Source organism: Phyllobates terribilis, unplaced genomic scaffold, assembly GCF_046119375.1.
Source record: "Phyllobates terribilis strain yellow unplaced genomic scaffold, ASM4611937v1 Scaffold_5__5_contigs__length_657084704, whole genome shotgun sequence".
NCBI classification, from domain to species: domain Eukaryota; kingdom Metazoa; phylum Chordata; class Amphibia; order Anura; family Dendrobatidae; genus Phyllobates; species Phyllobates terribilis.
This window is the reverse complement of record NW_027362765.1, coordinates 597,085,723-597,107,946: the sequence shown is the minus strand read 5'-3', so window position 1 is coordinate 597,107,946 and position 22,224 is coordinate 597,085,723. Positions and strand designations below refer to the sequence as shown.

Here is a 22,224-nt window from a genome sequence, read left to right as displayed (position 1 = left end):
CTGTAGCGAATGGGTAACCAGTGTACTGACTGGCAATAGATAGAGGCATCGGTGAAGCGGCTGGACAGAAATACGACCCTGGCTGCCGCATTCAAGACGTATTGGAGAGGAGAAAGTTTGGTGAGTGGGAGACCAATCAGAAGAGTTGCAGTAGTCCAGACGAGAGTGAATAAGAGCGACAGTAAGAGTTTTAGCAGTTTCAAAGGTGAGAAAAGATCGGATTCTGGAGATGTTTTTAAGATGCAGGTGGCAAGAGCGGGTGAGTGATCAGATGTAGGGAGTAAAGGAAAGTTTAGTGTCGAATATGACCCCAAAACAGCGGGCGTGCTGCTTGGGAGTTATGGTTGAACCCTCCAAGGTAATTTCAAAGTTAGGTAGAGTTAGGTTAGTAGAGGCTTAGGATCTTAGCATTTTGTCTGTCAGCTTGCAAAGTGAAAGTAAATTGTGCTCCAGCTGCAAACACACAGTGTTTTACTGGCAATATAACTCTATTGCTGGAGATAGAAACTAATGCGCTACTAAACAGTAGTAAGTAGTTGATGTAATATATACAATAATAAGCATTATTCCAACACCCCCACTCAACAACTACTTATTCTGTTAGTCCCATAGTGGTTCTGAATTCTTCAAACTTGGCTCTTGGAAGTGGCTTTGTCATAACTTCAGCTATCATATGGTCAGTCTCGCAATAAACAAACTCAATTATGCCACGCTCTATCAAATCATGCAGGTGATGATGTTTAATGTCTATGTGTTTGATTCACGCATTGATCTTCTTACTGCATGCAAGGTTAATGCATCCTTGGCTGTCTTCATAACTCACCGTCGGTTGAGTTGATTACCAAGATCACCTAACAATTGGTTTAAACAAATGACCTCTTGAGTTGCGTGGGCTGCAGACACATACCCTGCTTCTGTAGATGACAAGGCTACAGACATCTATTTTCAGCTGGACAAAGAAATTTAACTTTCTCCAAGCTTGAACAAATAGCCGCTTGTCAATTTACGATCACTTAAGTTCCCAGCCCAGTCTACATCCACGTAGACTGTGAGTTTTAAATCTCCTGTTGTAAATATCCTTAAATGTATGCCTTGAGTTTCTTTCAAATATCAAAGAACTCTCTTAATAGAATTTCAATCTTTTTGGAGCTGTTTTTCCACATATCTGCTGGCAGAAAATTCCAATTCCAACAGCTGCAATATCCAGTTGAGTCATAGTTGTTATGTATAGAAGTGCCCCCACTGCCTGTCTGTATTTTTCATTGTTAGGTAAAAGATCGTCTTCTCCTTCCAACTTTAAGTAGGATGGTTCCATTGGGGTTGGTATACTGTACCTTTGGCTTCTGACATTCCAAACTGATTCAGAATTTAATTGATTTTTCAACTTTGGTTTAGAAGAAAGCTTCTATCTTTTTCTCTTTGGACCCAGATGTCTAGATAATATGTACATTCCCAAGGTCTTTAGTTTCAAAATGCTGATCCAGAAATATGTCATCTTTGCAATTTCTGTTTCCTCTTGATAAACCATAATCACATCGTCCACATATAAGAGAATATACATCCACTTTCTGTCTGTACATTTTGTGTGTAAACCCAGATCTACTTCACCTGTTTTAAATCCTTCTTCCAATAAGACTTTGTTAATTTTTGTATCCATGCTCTTGCCAATTGCTTAAGACCATAGAGAGATTTTTGTAGTTTGCAAACAAGATTCTCTTCACCCTCTTTGATATAACCCTCGGGTTAGGTCACGTAAAGTCCTCTTCAATGTCACCATTACGGATGAGCAAACCCAAAATGTAAAGTTCGGGGTTTGTACCGCAGGGCTGTGGAGTCAGAGTCGTGAAGTCGTTGTCCATTTTGTGGAGTCAAAGTAGGAGTCGGTATAAAATGGACCGACTCCGACTCCTAAAATATATAATAAATTGGTACAGTAGTTCAATGCAGAATGTGCGATAATTTTTTTCATAAAAATTTGGAAAAGTTATGAAATGTCCAACAAATGTCTGTTCTGTTCCTGATCTAAGGATCCCGGCTTTTAGTTGAGATGAATCTGTGCTATACTTTATTTACATGCTCAGTAGTGAGGCAGTGCTGTGGAGTCAGTTTTGTAGAGTCGGAGTTGGAAGTCAGGGAAATTGAGGAGTCGGATGTTTGGCTTACTGACTCCACAGCCCTGCGTACCGTGTTCGGTACCGAACCCCGAACACAGACTTTTAACAGGATGTCTGGTTTTCTGTTCAGGTTTGGATGCCTAATAAAGTTTGTTGAAAGGTTGCAGCGCAGCCAATCAATAAGCTTTTAGGCTGTGGGCACTTCTGGAGCCATCACAGCCATGCCAAGTATTGGCATGGCTGTGATTGGCTGGCAAAACACGTGACCCGGCCTGCATAAATACCGGATCACGAGTGCCGCCGCCATTCTGCTTAGATTAATGTAAAGACAGGATGCAGCTGGAGTGAGGGACAGAATTAGACTGTGAACTCTGTAAAAAAGCTGCTGCATGTACTTTGCATGTATCTCAGTCGGAGTACTGTGCCAAAAATCCACTGTGTGTAGTCTGCACCCATATATGTGAGAGTACTGTTCTGAAAAGCCGCTGTGTGTACTCTACACCCATATCTGTGCAGTACTGTGCCAAAAGGCTACTGTGTGTACTCTGCAACCCCACCTGTGGGAGTACTGTGCCTTTAAGCCTCTGTGTGTACTCTGCATTCCTGCCTGTGGGATCACTGTGCCTTTAAGCCTTTGTGTGTACTCTGCAACTCCGCCTGTTTGAGTACTTTGCCGTTAAGCCCATGTGTGTACTCTGCCATCCCGCCTGTGAGAGTACTGTGCCTTTTAGCCTCTGTGTGTACTCTGCACCCTCGCCTGTGGGAGTACTGTGCCTTTAAGCCTCTGTGTGTACTCTGCAATCCCGCTTGTGAGCCTACTGTGCCTTTAAGCATCTGTGTGTATTCTGCTACCCTACCTCTTGACATACTGTGCCTTTAAGCCTCTGTGTGTACTGTTCCAAAAAGCCTCTGGGAGTACTGTGCCAAAAAGCCTCTGTGTGTACTGTTCCAAAAAGCCTCTGGGAATACTGTGCCAAAAAGCCTCTGTGTGTACTGTGCCAAAAAGCCTCTGGGAATACTGTGCCAAAAAGCCCCTGTATGTACTGTGCCAAAAAGCGTCTGGGAGTACTGTGCCAAAAAGTCTCTATTTGTACTGTGCCAAAAAGTCTCTATTTGTACTATGCCAAAAAGTCTCTGTGTGCATTGTGCCAAAAAGCCTCTGTGTGTACTGTGCCAAAAAGCCTCTGGGCGAACTGTGCCAAAAAGCCTCTGGGAGTACTGTGCCAAAAAGCCTCTGTGTGTTTTGTGCCAAAAAGCTTCTGTTTGTACTTTGCCCAAAAGCCTCTGGGAGTACTGTGCCCAAAAGTTTCTGGGAGTACGCTGTCAAAAAGCCTTTGTGTACACTGCAGCCATGTCTGTACGAGTAGTGTGCCTAAAAAATTATTATATTCTGCTGCTGTGTCTGTACAAATTGTGGTCCTAAAAAATGTTATACTCTGCACCCGTGTCTGTGGGAGTACTGTGTGTAAAGACAAATTTTTCTACTCTGCAGCCTTGTCTGTGGGAATACTGTGCACTTGTGTGTACTCTGCATGCGTCTCTGTGGGAGTACTCTGAAAAATGCCTCTGTGGGGTTACTTTACAAAACAGCCTGTTTGAGTGTACTCTTCAAAGCACCCTCTTTTCTTTTTTTTTTAATTTGGGTAGGCCCCAAAACATTGTGAATGGAAAATAGAACACACTGTGGTGCATTGGCTGGGTGCATCTGGTATACTTCTATGTTCAGCCAAAAGGTACAGACAATTCCTGTGGGCTCCACACCTGGTTCATTTTAAAGAATGTCAGCTTGCCCATCCTGGCTGTGGACAGACCCGACAATGCAAGAATATTTTGCGAGGACGCCAAAGATGCTTGGTTAGGACTCGAATGTGCTCAGATAACCCCTTAACAGAGCACATTCACGCAACACTACTGTGGACAAATACTCTTCCATGTAGTTGAAACTGTCATGCTCATTGATTTGATCCCTTAAGCTTGTGTTTTGTGGCTGGCTTCAATTTCTGCCGAGTCACAGGAGATACATGACTAGCCCAGGGGGATGGGGACGACTCGGTACCCGGGCTTTTGCCTGGCCTTTGGGGATGTCGTGGTGGTCGGCTCCCGGGCCAGTACCCTGGGGTCAGCTTTTAAAAGGGGATTGTTTGTTAATTGTATGAAAGTTCGTGACGCCACCTGTGGTTTCTCGTGAGAATCACAAGCGCTGCGGCAGTCCACTGAGGCCGGTGATAAGGCAGCTTGATGGTATAGCTCCCCACAGGTGGAGCTAGGCCTCAGGGCAGCGTATGGAGAGGGGGATGCAGGACAGGCGAGACCCAGCCGGGTCAGAGCAAGAACAGGGACAGACATGATAGTCAAATCAGTACCTTTTACTGGTGGAAAATCTGGCACATCCCGGAGCACTGTAGGGTGAAGGGTGCATATCAGAATCCTCCCAAATGAGCGGGTGTTGGGCCTCCTGTTTCTTGCCTCTGCGTAGTAAGTTTCTGACCTGCCTGAAGCTAGACCTAACTTTATCTCTGTCCTGCACCGGCTGACGTTGTGGTAGGGCCTTCTCTTGGAGTGCATGCTCCCAGCTTACGGGGCCTATGTGTCTCCTGGCTCTGTTATGTATCAGCTCTCTGGTGAACCTGGGACCTGTAGTTCTCCAGGGATTCCGGTTATGCCTTACTGGGTCGTAGAGATCCCGGTAATCTCGGACCCGGTGTCCGGTATATGTTTCGCGGTGAGCTGGGTAAGCTCCTCTGCCCCCACTGCTACTCACTTTCCCCTCGCCTTCGGCCACGCTCGGGCCCTCACTAGGCTACTCACACTAACGGCAGCTTGCCGCGCTTCACCGATCTTATGGCGCCGGCACACCTTAAGCTCACTATTCTGAGCTACAACTGAGTCTTAGTCTGGATGAGCTCCACTGCAGGCTAGCAACTGCAGGAGCTGTAACAGGCTCTGTCCTCTGAGGTAACTCTTCTCAGAGAAACTGCTGAATCACTCTGTACTCTAAATTGGACTAGACTAGACTGAGCTACCTAGCTCCACCTTCCCTATTTATATCCCTAACGGCTCCCTCTGCTGGTCTGAGGTGGAAGGTGGAGATGTGTGAATGTTTATGGGGGCCTCTTGTGGAGGAATCCATCAATGCACTTTTCTAGGATCTGTGATACCAAGTGCAGCTGAGCGTCACATACACCTTTTCTCTGGGTGTTTGGGTTCTGTTTTCTGGCTGCAGTCTTTCTAGCGTAACACAGATGTTTTCAATTGTGTTAATCTAGAAAGAAATTGTAGAGAGAAATTGGCATGCACACAGTATTGGAAGTGAGGTGCAGGAGGAAGGAGGTTATTAGCATCTGGGACATCTAGGTATTCAAATTCCCCACACACTCTGGTGATGAATGCAATTTCTTGTTATTTCAAAATTCAAGTGCAGCTAACATCAGCTCAGAACAAGCATAAAGTGCAAGTTATAAATGCGACATATAACGTTTCGACCCGGTCCCAGGTCCTGTCCACAATGTCGCTCTAGGGAGAGGGAAAGAAATGAGCATATTGTTAGTGAAAACATACAAACAATGATAATAAACAATATTTACATATAAACAATAAATCAAGAGACCCAAATAAATGGCTCTGTTGGATACATGGGAGTAGCAGCAGCAAATATAGTGTACATGTCACAACATGGGTATAGGAGTAAGTTCTCAGACATGGGTCTATATTACTTCAGCGATAAAAGAAAATAAACTGGGGTCAAGGCAAATATACAGATTAGCATAGAGAGAAAACGCAGCTCCCAGTTCATAAGAGCCAGGACTGATTAATGTGGGAGGGTCAAGTCACTGTTGTGCTTGAGATGAGATGGAAGAGTTAAGTAACAAAGAAAATATACCTTATTATGCTGAGTTTGTTAATAAGAGGTACTGGTGGTCTCTGGTGGGGTAAAGCAGAAAAGTTTGTCCTGGAAGGTAAAGAGGTAATTAGGTGCTTGGAGAAAGCCCCAAAAGTATTCCCTAGTTAGTAAGTCTGTTGCCCATGAAGATTACCTTGGCTGTGGCATTCTGGTGTATGCACCTGCGCCTCTGATGTGTGAGCCGTATTGGTGTGGGGCCCCCTCTATGACGCAATATCACATGACACAAGCGTCATCCTTGCTCTGCCCCTTCTATGATGTAGGTGTTACACTGACCGGATGAGGAGGCGTTGTAGTAAACAGAGTAGGAGGAGGCAACATGGACAGAGAAACATCCAAAAAACATCCAGCAATCCTCTGTGGTGGTAGGACATGCACCAAAATGCTTTGTGCCTCAGGCCCAGCTGCCACAACATTTACCCAGTGAGTAGTTAGAGAGATATAACATCCCTGCCCGTGCTTACTGGTCCATGTATCGTTGGTTATGTGGACCTTTAAACTGATGGCGTGGCGCAGCGCACACCTGATTTTGTCCGCAACATGTTTGTGTAGTGCAGGGATGGCCTGCCTGGAAAAGTAGTGGCGACTGGGAAACAAGTACTGTAGTTCCCATGATCCCAATGTATTGTTAGCCCTTTAAAATCACTTGTGAGGTCACAAGTAGAATATGGGATCCAGTGTTTTGGGGATGTACAGCTGAACGCTTCAATGGGATGATGTGGAGGTGCTCGGTGACACTGCTGGTGGTGGTGCTGTCAAATCCTCTTTTTGCAGGGAGCCAGGTGGCCCTGTTGCTTGGGAGGGGGATCAAGAGGTTGAGACCGCAGCAGAAGAGGGAGCAGGAGGAGGCTCAGATCTTTCCTGGCTTTTCAGCTGTGTATTCCACTGCAGCTCATACTTTGCATTCAGATGCCTTGTCATGCAGGTGGTGATCACATTTATGCCTCGCTTCAGTCTCTGACGCCACAATGTGCAAACCACCCGTGTATTGTCAGGGAGCTCCTTTGAGCTGACTTTGGTGTGCTCAGTTCATCGGCACAGTGGCCAATTGCAGCAGATGTACTGCCTAGGGGCCGCAGGGTACTTTTGCACCTTGCTCCCTCTTTTGCTGTGTAGCTGGGGCAGCATGACCACCACCTCTCCCTCCGAACTGCCCACGTCACTCGGATGGCATCATCCCCCATGGCATCATTGCATCTCTTTAGTCTGTCCTTAAGGCTGGAATCACACTAGCATATCGCATCCGATATAAGAGCATTAGATGTGATATCCTAATGACTGTCGGCTCCAGCCCTGCTGCGAGCGCGAGCCGAGTGTCATGCTACTGTGCTGCGATTCTCTCGCATGAGAAAAATTTATTTCTCCATCTCCTCCATGGCCTGACTTGGCGTATATCGGACTGCACTGGGCTGACATCTGAGTGCAGTCCACTGTTTCACACGCACCCATAGACTTGTATGGGTGCGAGTGAATCGAGTCTCGCTGCAAATCGCAGCATGCTGCAATTATTTTCTCATGCCAAGTCGGCATGAGAAAATAATCGCTGATCTGAGCTGCCCCATAGAAGAACACTGGGCCGAGTGCTCTGCAATGTTTTATCGTATAGCACTCGGCCGTGTTATACAGTACTGTGACGCCGGCCTATCTCTGCTTCCCTACAAATCCAATTTTGTCCTCCCTACTCCTCCGCTTCTCCCGTCTGCAAATCCCTTCAATGTCTCCCAATTCCACAAAGTATCACTTCAAAGTACTAACACTGACCTGCAAAGTCGTCCATAATCTGTCTCCCCCATACATCTCTGAACTATTCTTCCTCCTCCTCCTGTGCCATCACCAGATCCATCAAGGTCTGATGTATTTTTACAAGGAAGCATAGAAGTTGGGACAGTAATGCTGTTGATGGAGTCATCAGCGCTGGCCATGTTCATGGAGTACTCAGCAGTGGAACTCGGCACCCATGTCCCGCATGAAGGCCCACTCGTTGGTCTTGAAATGGTGTTTTTCTGCAGAGCGACTCACCCGTGCGTGCTGCAGCTGAAACTCCACTATTGTGTGCTGCTGCTCCCACAGTCTCTCCAGCATATGCAAATTGGAGTTCTACCTTGTGGGCACGTCGCATATGAGGCGGGGAGGAGGAAGGCAGAAGTGATGAAACAGGTGAGCAGCAGGGTAAAAACACCAAACGCGCCCACAGATGGCCCGCACTTTCTGACCGGATGAGGAGACAGAGGAGAAAATGTGGCATCATAATGTTCATCATATTTCTGAGAATATCCTTTTGTGACTAATCTTGCTTTAAATCTGTGAACCTTGCCTTCAGAGGCATACGTGGTCTTAAAAACCCATTTACATTTGATTTCTTTCTTGCCTTGTGGTAGTTTGGTGAGTTTCCAAGTTTGAAGTTGATGAAGAGACTTTATTTCCTCATAATGAGCATTTATCCACTTAAATTTTTCATGGACAGAGAGTTGTTGCATCTCATCCCAACTGCTGCTCTGATTTAGGTAGTGTTTTGACAAAGTAGGATAGACACTTAGATGGTATACCCTTGTTTGATCTTGACGATCTCCTGACTTCAGTTTCACCTGATTTTTCAGTAGCAAAGGAAAAAAAAAACATGAAATCCAATATAAAAACCTGTCAGTAACATAAATATGGTATAATCCTTTAGCTACAACACAAATATTATTATTATTGTTATTATTTTATCCAGAGTATCTAAAAAAAAGTTTTTTATTGCTTGATTTATTTTTACATTTTGATTTTATGTTGTTGATTTTTTTGTTATTATTCTAATGTATTATTATATTTTCTTGTCTTATCTTGCAACCCCTTATTATCAACATTTTTTTTCCCTTGCTACTGCTAATGCGCAGCCTAGTACAGGTGGCAGTGTATAAAACCATTCGTATTCATTTTATATGTATACCTGGTTGATGAATGAGCTAGATCAGCTCTGAAACGCATAGCATTTGAATAAACATTTTTAAATAATACCAAAGCGGTATTCCCCTCCTTTTACATGGGAGCACTTTATTCAATCACTGGTTCTCTTTATCCGTTAAAGTTTCTTCTGGATCTTCTGCCGAGTTCCAGCGGGTGGAGCAGCAGCTGCGGACCCAGTTCACATGCTTCTCAGTGTTGTGCCTGTCTTTGCACAACACACTCAGGTGATTATCTCCACCATTGGGATGTGTTTTTTTATAAGATCTGCGCAAGGTGCGCTTTCTCTCTCTTTTTTATTCTATACACAGATGGATTGTAATACCATCAGCAAGTTGTTTTTGAACTAACTTTCTTATTGCTTCTGGGTCTCTATGTGCAAGACACCTGTGACATACATGGATACAATTCTTGTGCTGTTCATATTTAGCAGTGTATCCACTTGCATTTTAGTTGATTCATTGCAGCTTTCCAGACTCTGTATCCAGCTTTTAGGTGCCCTGATCTCTTGCAGAGAAAACACGTTTTTCCTTCAAATTGCTTTTATTTTTGAGTAGATCTTGGGTTTTTAAAGCAGATTCTGCTTTGGATACCCCACTGCTGCTTACAATTTCTGTCTTTCGCTTATACTCATCTACAGGCTTTCCTCTGACATACTCCAATGTAAGCTCATAATCTGGATACGCATCTAGTGCAGTTACAAGTGTGTCATAACTTTCTGGTAGACCGCTTAGTAGCAGTGCAGCAACATGGATGTCCTTTAGACTTTCCTCAGTGCCCCGCAGGGGCTCCACAATTTCGGGAGTATTTCTTACGTAATATTGCATATATTGGCTCTTATTTAGCCTAGACTGATACGGCTTTCAACTACCTGTGCTCAGATTTATCATTTCATGCACTTTCTGCAGCTGTTCCCACATTTCTTTTGCAGTTTCACACTTACATAGATGCACACTTTGATCATCATCTATACTAATGGAGAGCTTTGTGGTTTTTGATCCTTCTGTACTCAGTCTTCTGGTAGTGGGTCAGGTCTAGACACCTGTATTTCTATGTACCTTCTCTTATCAGCAGCATGTTTACATTGAATTTCTAGGATTGATAGTTCTGGTTACTCAGATTTGGCACTGTGAACTTCACAGAGTTGCTGCGGCCAACTTTTTCTTCTTCTTAGTACACTGTTATTCTCTCCTCTGGGCTGTTCACTAGGTCTTTGGGTTTCAGGGCCCATAACCTGTTGCCAGTGGATGAATCTCTGTGCTATCCAGCCATTCAATAGTGAATATATGTTTATTCAGGAACAAAGATAAAGCTTGAAACTGGTGTTTCTTATTGCTTAGGATCGTAGTATCTTGTCTGTCAGCTTGCAAAATGAAAGAAAAATGTGCTCCAGCTGTCACATAATGTCAAGGGACTGTGGGCACCTAGGGGTGCCCTAGTCTATCCTTTTCCCACAGATTACCCCAGATGGCGGAGATGCAGAGGTCTCGTACCTAGCTTTGCTCCTAACTTAACCCTTACATGATCCCTCCCCCACCCAGGGAGGTGAGGGGCTGAAATGTATAGGAAAACACTAACCAGACAGACAGGGGTAAAGAGGGATAAAAGAAAGCTACAATCGTACAAATACTCTCACAAAACAACAGAATAGGAAACTGAGAGTTATAAGAAGGGGAAACCAAATGTGAGAGGAAAAGGATAACCATGCAACCAACTCCACACAGCAATCTCCAGAAACACTCTCCAACAGCCAACTCCAAACACTGAACTTTTTCCTTTAAAGGGAACCTGTCAGGTCACCCATGCTTAAAAAAGCATTTATAACCTCGCTTTACCTATGCTGATGAGGGCTTTGACTAGTCGATGGGGCGTTGGTTTCCCAGACAAGTCAGCCCTCTTTCCATGTTATCACGCCCCTGTGGGTGTGGTAACATAATTTGCACAAGCAGGCCTCATCGCCACTCATGCAAATCTGCACAGGCGCGCCGCTCATTCCGGCAGCCGCTCATTCCGGCAGCATCACTGCGTCTCTGAATCCAGATATACACTTCCCGGCTTCAGAAGCACGCACTGCACATGTCTGGAAGTTCAGAAGATAGCTTTCAGACATCTGCAGTGCGTCTCTAAAGGCTTCAGAGGCTACAGGGATAAAAGAAAACTACAATCATACAAATACACTCATAAAGCAACAGAGTGGGAAACAGGGGAGTTATAGGAAGAGGAAACCAAATGTGAGAGGATAAGGATAAACACACAAACCAACTCCAAACACTGAACTTTCTCTTTCAACACCAAACTAGGAAGTAGAACTATCACTGAGAAGGTCACAAGCAAGGAGGAGGGTTCTTATACCTGCTGGGAGTAACAAACTCAGAACAGCTGATACAACCCAAGACAGAGAACTCCAGGAATTCAACTAAGCAGTTTAAGTCTTGCAGCACCAGAGCAAAGAATGCCAGAACTGCTAATAGGATGGTGAAAGCGTTATAACTACCGCAGATGTATGTGTCACTAGATGCTGCGATCGTCTGACCCCACTCTGTTCTGTTGCAGTATCTCCATGATATCAGCTAGACACACAGTGAACTTAGACTTCCTGGTTCTTTTTTTTTTTTTTTTTAACAGCGCTTTACTGCCAATATAACACTATTGCTAGGGACAGAAACTAATGCACTATAAAACAGTTGTAAGTAGTTGATGCAATATATACATAAGCATTATTCCAACATAATACATTGTTGGGATTTGGCATGCTACAGTGCTTAATTTTATAATTAATGCTCCTGACATAAATACATATGTAGTATCCCTTAACTTGTCAGACGGCACAATGCTTTATTGACATATCCATGTATCTCGTTACTTGACAAGTTATGGATTGATACTATGTAAAGCATCAGAATGGATAACAGTACAGGAATACATCACCACAACCACCAACAGTAAAGGAATACATCACCATAACCATCAACATTATAGAAATACATCACCAGAACCACCAACAGTACAGAAATATACAACCAATAACATCATCAATAAAGAAATATAGCATCACAACCACCATCAGTACAGGCATACAATACCAGAACCTCCATCTGTACATGAATACATCACCAGAACTACCGTTGATACAGGACCACTTCAGCAGAACCACAATCAGTACATGAAGACATAGCCAGAACCACCAGAAGTACATGAGTACATCAGCAGAACCACCAACAGACCAGAAATAAATCACCAGAGCCACCATTAGAACATGAATATAGCATCAGAACCAGCAACAGTACAGAAATACATAATCAGAAGTACCCATGGTACAAAAATACCATAACGAGCAAAGGTTAACTATGTTTTGGACTTTTGACTTTCAGGCTTCATAATTCACTATCCACTACTGCTTCGAACGTGAGACTACCATCATTTTATAGACAATCATCTTGGCTATCTCGTACATAAATTTGACTTGCATCTATTTTGCATCTATTAGTTATGCAGATTCTTGTCATGTCACTGCATTGTTACATTTTACTCCTAAAAATCTAAATTTTAATTTTTATTATTTTGTTACTATTTTGGTAATCCAAATTTGGCCTTCAACACTGCCTGAATCCTTCTGGGCATATTCTCGATCAGATTCAAGCATGTCTCAACTGAAATCTTATTCCAGGCCTCTTCTACACATTCCCAAAATTTGTGCATACTGGTCGACTCATCCAGCACCTCTACTTCATTGTCATTGATCTATTTCTTTTCCAATCTCAACGTATGCTTCGGGTCGTTGTCCTGCTGGAACACTATGTCATCTTTTTCATACCCATAGTACTCGAGTGTACGAAGTAACACTCATCTTGTATGATGCTCACATATAGCTCAGCATTGAGACCACCATCGATCCTGGTCAAGTATCCAAAACCTTTGGCTATGAAACAACCCCATATCATCAGGCTTCCTCCACCGAACATAACAGTTCCTTCAATTTCTCGATCCATTATCTCTTTTTCCCTTGTTTCTTCCAGACCCATTTGCACCTGTCAGAGTCTAGTCCATTATTTTTTGTCTCATCGCTCCAAATCACCCATTTCCAATCTTCTACTGTCCAATTTTCATACTTTTTGGTAAACTCGAGCAGATGCATCTTATGATGATATTGAAGTCGAGGCTTTTCACCATTTTTCGGGCCATCATTCCAGACTTGCGTAACATGCATCACACTGTGTTTGCATGTACATCTGTGATCTCACTATTACAAAGCCTACGAGCCACCTCCACTGCCATGTTTGTCGCGCCAGAACTGATAGACTCTGTGATGGGCCCACTTGTTGACTCCAATATTTTGCCTGGACGTCCACCTCTCGGCTTTTGAATGGATAGACAGACTTAATTTCGTATTGTTCTTACTGTCATGGCACTCACATGATGCAGTTTGGCAATTTTCTTGACAGAGAGACCAAGCTATCGATGAGCTGGATGATGCGGTTTCTCTTTCCTTGGGAAATCTTCATGACTGCTCCTCGATTTGAACCAGTGATCTTTCGCTTGGGAATCAACCTAATAACACACTGAGCTATTAGGGAATGTGAGTACAGGTTGTAATTTGTAGTATACAGAAAGAAAAATATTTTTTCACCACCAGGAGCAAAACAGTAGCAATGCAGTGACATGACAAGAATATGCATAACTAATCATAAGCAAAATAGTTGCAAGTCAAATTTATGTATGAGATAGCCAAGATTATTTTCAATAAAATGATGATAGTCTCACGTTCGAAGTAGTAGTGGATGATGAGACATGGAGCCTGAAAGTCAAAAGTTCAAAATATTGCTACTCTTTTGCTCGTCAGTGTACATCACCAAAAGTACCAACAGTACAGGCAGGAATTCAGCATCAGAACCACCATCGGGAGACAAATATATCACCAGAACCCATCTGTTCATGAAAATACCACCAGAACCATCAATATTACAGAAATTCAGCATCACCAAAACCATAATCAGTATATGACTACATCACCAGAAGCACCATCAGTACATGAATATATCAACAGAACTACTATCAGTATGTGAATACATCACCAGAACCACCAACAGAACATAAATACAGCATAACAACCACGTTCAGTACAGGAATACATCCCTACAAGCATAATTAGTACAGGAATACATCAACCAGAACAGATCAGTACATGAATACATCAACGGAATCATCAACAATAGAAAAATACAGCATCACAGCCACCATTAGTGCAGGAACAGATCATTAGAAGAATACATCACCAAGCTTAAACCTACCAAACCCCGAACCTACCACTAATTGGCAAGTTTCTGTGCATATTGTGCAAAGGCAGAAAGCTGCCAATCAGCGGTGGGGATGTGGTTGGACTAAATGGCAGCATGTTTATCCTCTACTGAAAATCTCCTGCTGATAAAACAGGAATTTTATAAAAACTACACTAAGTAGCCCAGTAAGTTACGCATCACTAGATTCAGCGTCTCTATCTCTACATTATGCTGTTCTCATATTAGGTAGCAAAAATATGCTGACAGGTTCCCTTTAACAATGGTAAGGAGATACCGAGAGTTGTTAACATCCATCATCAGAATGCGATCCATACAGGGACCATAGTACTGATGAGAAATAGTCAGTGTCACAAATATACATTTACATCTCGGTACCTTATGACATCTTCTCTGACTGAAGTCATTCTATTTCTTTTCTTCTCTGTCTTGTCTAGATACAATAATGACATTTCACATCCACAGATCAACTCTCCAAACTTCATTCTTCTCCGGTCTTCTGTAGTACAGCCTGACATAGAACCGTTAATAATAAGTGTCATTATAATTCTCCTAAATAAAAATATCTGCCCTAGTGTGACCCTGAATAGGTAATTGCCCCTCACTTTGCTCACTGCACAAAATATGACCCTCACATTGTCTCTCTTATGGTAAATGCCCTCCACACTGTTTTCTTCTATGAAATATTGCCTTCACACTGTCTGCCCTACCAATCTATAAATGCTACTGTCTGCCCTTATTAGCTATAACTGCCACACTGTCCTCCCTTATTACCTATAGCCACCATACTGTCCTTATCTTAAGTGTCCACCGCATTGCTGCCTCCTTTCCATACTCTGCCCCCTTTATATTGTCCATCACACTCTATCCCCTCTATACTGCCTAGTCTTTATACTGTGCCCTTTTCACACTCACCCTGCATAATCTCCCTTCCTTGCCATCCCCTCTCTGTAGTATTCCCCCCACATAACCCAGTCTTTATACTGTGACCCTCATACTTTCCCCCTGGTATGTCCCTTAACACCTTTTCACCCATACTGTCCCCTCATACATTTCTTTCCCATTGTCTCCTCACGTGTCCCACCTATACACTGCCCTCACACTTTTTCTGCCAGCACTTTCCACCTCCACACTGTACCCTCACACTTTCCCCCCCAATACTGTTGCCTCCTAGTTTTCCACCAAACTGTTTCATCACAGTTTTCAGCTATACTGTCCCCCTCACACTTTCCCCATCTGTACTGTCCCTCACACTGTCCCCTTATATTTTTCTCCCCTATAGTGTTCCTTCACACTCTCCCACCATATATTCCACTCACACTTTTCACACTTTTTTTGTTTTGTAAAATATTTTATGCTGAAATAAATAGTGTTGTCTTGCAAAAAAACAAGCCCTTATATGGCTCAGCCGACGGAAAAGTTATGGCTCTTGGAAAATGAGAAGAAAAAAATAATATTAGCTAGGTTATTTCTTTTTCCCGAGTGGTTTAGGAGAAAGGAGGGATTAATGATTGTTTCTCTGGTAGTTTCGGGTAGTGAAAGGGTTATTGACTGATGTAAAAAAATGTAAATATATTTCTTATATGTTTCTAAGACATTCCCACTACAGGTGAATGTTGTAGACCAGGGGTCTCAAACACAGCTGGGTAAATGGGCCACATATAGAAAAAATTTAATTTGACAATCTGCATTCATTGCGGGACAAGATGATGTATTCAGTGATACCTTTTTTTTCTAGACAACTTTTTTATAATTTTTATTCCACTTTTTTGTGTGTCAGACTAATGAAAAAGCTACATTCATGGTGTGTTTTTTTATTTATTCATCGTATGGGTTGTGGTAAGTCTCATAGCATGGGTCGTTTTCGGATGTGGTGATACCAAACGTGTACTTTTTTTGTTTACTTTAGTTTACACATAAAACAACATTTTTAGTGGCAAAATATTCTTCCATTAATTTTCAATAATTTATTTTGAAATTCTTACAAATGTTTCCTTTTCTTTTGTTCCCCAACTGGTCCTCTATAGTGATTTTGGGACCTACTTGCCCGCATAAACTAATGTATGTTCCTTATTCTGGTGCCCATCCTGTAATAATGTTCCTTGCCCTGTAATGATGTCAGCCAATCTGTAATAATGTTCCATGCCCTGTAATGATGTCAGCCATTCTGTAATAATGTTCCTTGCCCTGTAATGATGTCAGCCATTCTGTAATAATGTCCCTTGTCTTGGCCCTCATCCTGAAATAATGTTCCTCTGTTGTGGCCCCCATCCTGTAATAATGTCCCTTGCCCTGTAATGATGTCAGCCATTCTGTAATAATGTCCCTTGTCTTGTAATGATGTCAGCCATTCTGTAATAATGTTCCTTGCCCTGTAATGATGTCAGCCATTCTGTAATAATGTCCCTTGTCTTGGCCCTCATCCTGAAATAATGTTCCTCTGTTGTGGCCCCCATCCTGTAATAATGTTCCCCTGTTCTGTAATAATGTCCCTGTCCAGGTGATTTTCACATACACATAAAAAATAAATAAATAAATCAGAAATTAAATTATTCATCTCACCTGTCCCTGCTCCCACGACGCAGCATCCTCTTCACCCTTCATAGAATATTGGGCCCATTGAAGTGAAGTCATGCACCGTCCGCGACAGGTACACTGACATCAGCTACCGGTCTCTGACTGGCAAGGGGCCTGTGTACCGATTGCGGTGCAGCTAGCCTGTGGGTCTCTGCACCACATTTCCACTGAATATGTGTCCAAGGATGCACATTCAGCTGGAAAAGACACTGGCATCGGGGAGGGGGGGAATGCAGTCTCCAGGGCCATGTGTCTGAGACCCCTGCTCAGTGCTCTCTGTACACATCATTGAGCATGGCCACAACACTCTCCTAGAGACATCAATAGGCAGATTCTTTTTTTTTATTAAGAAATGTAGCTTCTGTAACAAAGATCTTTGCTTTTCCTTTGTACAGGTAACATGCTTGGTGGAGACTAGAGAAAGAGCCCACTCTCTACAATTAAGGACAGCCCTTTCAGAGAGGTATTCAAATCTGAAGTGGATAGAGCAATGACAAAATCAACCTGGAAAAAAAATACCATTTTGACAGATAAATGCAGAGCCGTTACTGTTCAAAGCAATAAATCCGGAAATTGGTTTTAAAGACTTAGATTGTGACTTAGGGTCATGGACCACAGTCCAATTAGGTTGCATTTAGACAGACCAACCGTGGCTGTTTAATGACCGCTGATCAGCTACATTCAAGTCTGTTTAGACAGGTCAACGGCACTTCCATGCGTACAGAACGATCGTCAAAACGATCATTCTGTGTGCATAGAACATCAAGTTCTCAGTAGCATATATCATGTTTTCACAGGACGGAGAGCTGTCGAGAACAATGATTTTTAAGCTCGTCTAAAATTAATTTCACCCAACAAATGAGCGATTTGCTTGTTCGGCTGCTGATTGCCAGTTTGATAGACTGTCTGATAATCGGGAAACGAGCATTTCTAGAAATGCTCATTTCCAATTATCGGAAACTGTAAATGGATCTTTAGTCTTAAACTTGTCTAAGTCCTTTGAGGGGTGAATTATGCTATAGTACATTTATGTGATTTTTCCCTTTTTTTTTAGTTTTGAAAAATGTTTTCCAGCATCAATCCCTCGCCAATAGTATGTGCAGTGTAATGACATGTGGCTTAGATGTCATTTCAGAATTTATCATTTCCTAACTACAATGAACACCTATGGACAATACAGAAAGTCTATTGGTACTCATTTCATTTACAAGAAACAATGATCTTAGGGGGGAGGTTCAGCGAATATTTGCGTTTCATATAATAAACTTTACATCATTGTCAGCGTCACATTCTCTGTTTGCATGAGGGAATGTGTGGCCAGAAATCTTTTAAAAAGATCTTGTCACCACTTTTATACTTCATACACTCTGCCCTTAGCCCTTTAAAGCATGTAAAGTGTTTCCTACAACCCCGTCATACCCTCACAAATGACCCTGCATACCTCCAAAAAAAAGGTCCTTTATTTATGTCCCACAATGCATTCAAATTGCACGGTTTGGTACTGTGGGTGTCAACCAGATCACGCTCAGTGCCTCTTCAGTCCAGGCAAACACCGCCTCTTCTATCTTAATGGAATTGGATTGTCTCCAAAGTCATCCGCATAGTGCTTGTAAACTTGCACCTGCGCAGTTGACTCAGAGACCAGCACAGTAGCGCTTATTGAGCTGCTAGCAGCGAAGCAAGGAGCTGATGAAGTAGAAGTGAAGCCGGCGCCTGCATACTACAGGGCTTTGCTCTGCCCCAGGACAGAGTGGGGTGCACTTGCACAGGTCTCTGATTCAACTGTGCAGGAGCGAGACTTCGAGTAATGCGGGGATGATGTAGGAGATATCATCTACTTCCATCAGAGAAGAAGAAGCGCTGTTTGCCAGGACTGAGGAGTCACCCATGAGACCGGGCCTCGCAATTCACATACAACATGGCAAATGAACAAAAGACTTTTTCCGAGCTACGCAGGGGCACCTATAAGGATTTAAAGGAGTTGTAGAACCCTTTTTACATGCTTTAAAAGGTGGTGGGCAGGTTTATAAAATATAAAACTGGTGACAGCTTTCCTCTAAGCCCAGATATAAAACGACTAGCAAGCTATTTTCTTTGAGCCCAGGTCTTTTGACAATAAATAAAAATTGACAAAGGAATTTTTGTGAAATACCCTTAAAACTGGGTTCAGATGGTCATATTAAAAAATGGGCCAGTCACGTCCACAGCCATATTGAAAAATGAGCCAGTTGTGGATGTGGCTAGCTCTGTGTGCAGCTCAGTGTGCTCATCCGCATTGCAGACAAGGGCTGGAGCTGGCTCTCCCTTGCATGCATGATTTTGGATGGACATGAGATGGAGAGACAGTTGATGCATTCGTTAGACAGTAAGCAGATTATGTGTGTTTATTTGATTCTGAGTCCTGTTGTATGGGGGATGTCAGTATTACCCCAATAATACCCATCAGATTTTAAAGAGAACCTGTCATGTGATTTATGCTGAAGGTGCACATGCTCGTCCTCTGCTCCATTCAGACAGAACTCTGCAGAATCCCATTTCAGGATTGTTGGAGGAATCAACCATAATCAGCAGACTATGCCTTATCCTATGGATGGGGGACAACTTTCCATCTTGAACAAGTGTATTTTCATTTCATAAAGTGATGGAATATCTTTAGGATACGGCATGATCTTATGATTAGTAGGCAGTGTAACCTATGCAACCCCACTGATCCTGAAAGTGAATGATCAAATGTTGCAAGCCGTTAGCCTTTATTTCTTGCACAGCAGTGCTTCTGGATATATTCAGCTGAATGAAGCCATGCTGCAATTTCCATGAACAGTAGGTGGTTGGAGCACCACGGTGCTAGCACACCAACTGAGCACTATGGCCCTTTGATTCTCAAGATTGGTGAAGATTCCAGAGGTTAGATCCCCACAAAACCATAAAGTGATGGCATATCCTAGTGATATCTTACCACTTTATAGGATGGGAATACTAATAACTTTATACTGGTTTTACATAAATTCCTAGCCATTCACAGGATACTTGTTTACCATCAGTACATAATAATACTCGTTTACTTGCCCTTACCTGAGAAGTGAAAAGGGTTTTCCAAAAATTATGATTTTTTTCTATGGGCATTCTCAGCTAAACTCACTCACCGTGTATCCACCATTGCATCTCCGTGCCTTCCCCGGGCTTTGTTGGCACCTTCAGCAGTGACTTCCAACTACAGTGCACATGACCGCTGCAGCTAAACCCAGAGTCAATTGTACACTAGCCGTCATGTCGTCTGCTAAAAAAGACCAGGGTCAGTGTCGGAGAGTCAGCCCTGCACTAGTGGCGAATGTCGTTGAGGTTGTTTGATTTTTTACGTCTACAAGGCTATGGAAGAGCCCTTCAATACAACTGCATCCAGTGTTGCCAACACTTTGTGAGCTGAAGGCATCAGCAGCAACCGCACAAGTCTTGCTGATAGTTTCCTCCAATGTACCAGGCTACAGAGTCCTGGCTGATAATCATTGCATAGCAGTTTTCATTTACACAGTCATTATTTACAGAAAACCAGACACCCCGTTAAGGATGAAAGTACACAAGCTTTTGACAAATTAATAGTTAGATGATGAACGTGTAAGCCGTAAAGGCTGATGTTAACTTTTGAGAATTTTAAATGAAACCAAATGTGAGTGGGAGAAAAAAAATTCACTGCATAGTTTTTATGGGGGTTAATTCAGCACCCGGGGCTGAACAAGAACAGAATAGTTACCACATGTGACAAGCAACAAATACAGACTGATGGTGCACCCTACAAGAAGCTGCCGTTACAAAACGCATGGACATGAAGACCACGTCATGGAGAGCTACGACTGTACAATGACTATTGCCCATGGCAATCTGACTGATCGGCAACTCCTCCACTATTTGTGGCCCAGTCCCTGCCTGCTCAAGTGAACTTTATTAGTATGTGACTGATGTCTGAGTAATAAATGTAGACAAGAAATGTGTCACCTGTGTGAAAAAGCCAATAAACTGGTATTGTAGAGCACCGCTGGGACTATTCTCATCTGTACGAGTGCTGTATTGTAACCATATGTATTCTCCACCTGCAAGCATATTACACGGCTGTGGTAGGGTGATCTGCGGCTTACACAGAAAATACACACTAAAAATTAACTTTTATTATTCTATTAAAATGTTTCTTATATAATTATGGAAGAAAAAAACCCCATACTAGAGGAAATAAGATAAATATAATACTGGGTGATTTCTACCACAGAAAATAGATAACTGATTTATGTCCCAGATACAGTGATGATTCTATCTCTTCCTACGTGTTCCTCGACTGCTTACCCTACCTAGCCGCAGAGGTTGGCAACCTATCATAAATGCAAATGGCGCCCCGGTTCACCATTGGCTGACCCTGATCGGTCCTATTAATTACTGGTCGAATACAAAGCAAATCCAGTCAGGGCCCTACAGGCCTACAAATATTGGAATACCAAGTTTATACCACAGAGATATCAGGCAGGATTCAGAAAAACAGCAAGACTGGTGTGTCTTTCTGAATAGAACACACTATCATCTATAGCACCTGTTATGTATAGCTAAGAAGGGGGGCATAAGAAAAACAACAGTGCAAATCAAAAAAACACCTTAATTAGAAAGTGAACAAATCCATATACCCAACTGCAGGGCACAGGGAGTAGGGAAAGGAAATGTCCGCTCACCGTGTAAGGAATCACCAGTTCCACCTGTAAAGCCTGGCACGGAAGCCGTCCTAGACTGGGACGTGGAAATACCAATGCAGAAAAACAAAGAAATCCTCCAGCAATGAAAGAATCAATGTTAGAAGTAAAAAATCACACTTTATTATATCAAAGTTAGGATATCTCCCTGTGTGACAGCGTGTGGCTACACTACGATACGTCACCATATTAGATCACGTGAATCACGAGTAATGCGGCGCCTGCGCAGTCTTATATTCATTACTCTCGGACCTCTAGTGTCAGTAAGTAACTGAGACATGCACATTACACACAGTGCAGACAATGGGGAAGCACAATCTAGCAAGGTGTTCATTCTCTATTAGTGATGGGTGAACCCATGTATGTTCGGGTCCGGCAGAACATCTATAAAAAGTTTGGTTTGGGTACCAGAACGGTACCTGAACCCGGATCCATTCATATGACTGGGGGGCCCGAACATCCGTGGTTTCCCACCCTGTCATCTGCGTGACAGCGCAGGAAACACTAGCTCTGATCAGTGGTAAGATTGTTACTGCCGGTCAGAGCGCTGCGGGCTTACGCGGTCAGGTGAAGGCGCATCAATAACATGCGCCAAATCACATAGTATTTATTCAAAAAATATTAGATTTATCTTATTTCCTCTAGTAAGGAGGTTTATTTCTTCTATA

The 22,224-nt window shown here is 42.9% G+C and overlaps 1 protein-coding gene across 3 annotated transcripts in view; it reads left to right on the top strand.

The window, feature by feature from the left end:
- The window catches only part of LOC141273727 (L-threonine ammonia-lyase-like), a 173,382-nt gene extending 154,479 nt beyond the window's left edge, over positions 1-18,903 (top strand). For all 3 annotated transcript variants that reach the window (XM_073686011.1, XM_073686010.1, XM_073686009.1), the window contains one exon: positions 17,225-18,903. In XM_073686011.1, the coding sequence (XP_073542112.1) occupies positions 17,225-17,323 (99 nt within the window). In that variant the 3' untranslated portion in view covers positions 17,324-18,903. The remainder of the gene's footprint in view (positions 1-17,224) is intronic.
- Positions 18,904-22,224: the final 3,321 nt, after the last annotated feature.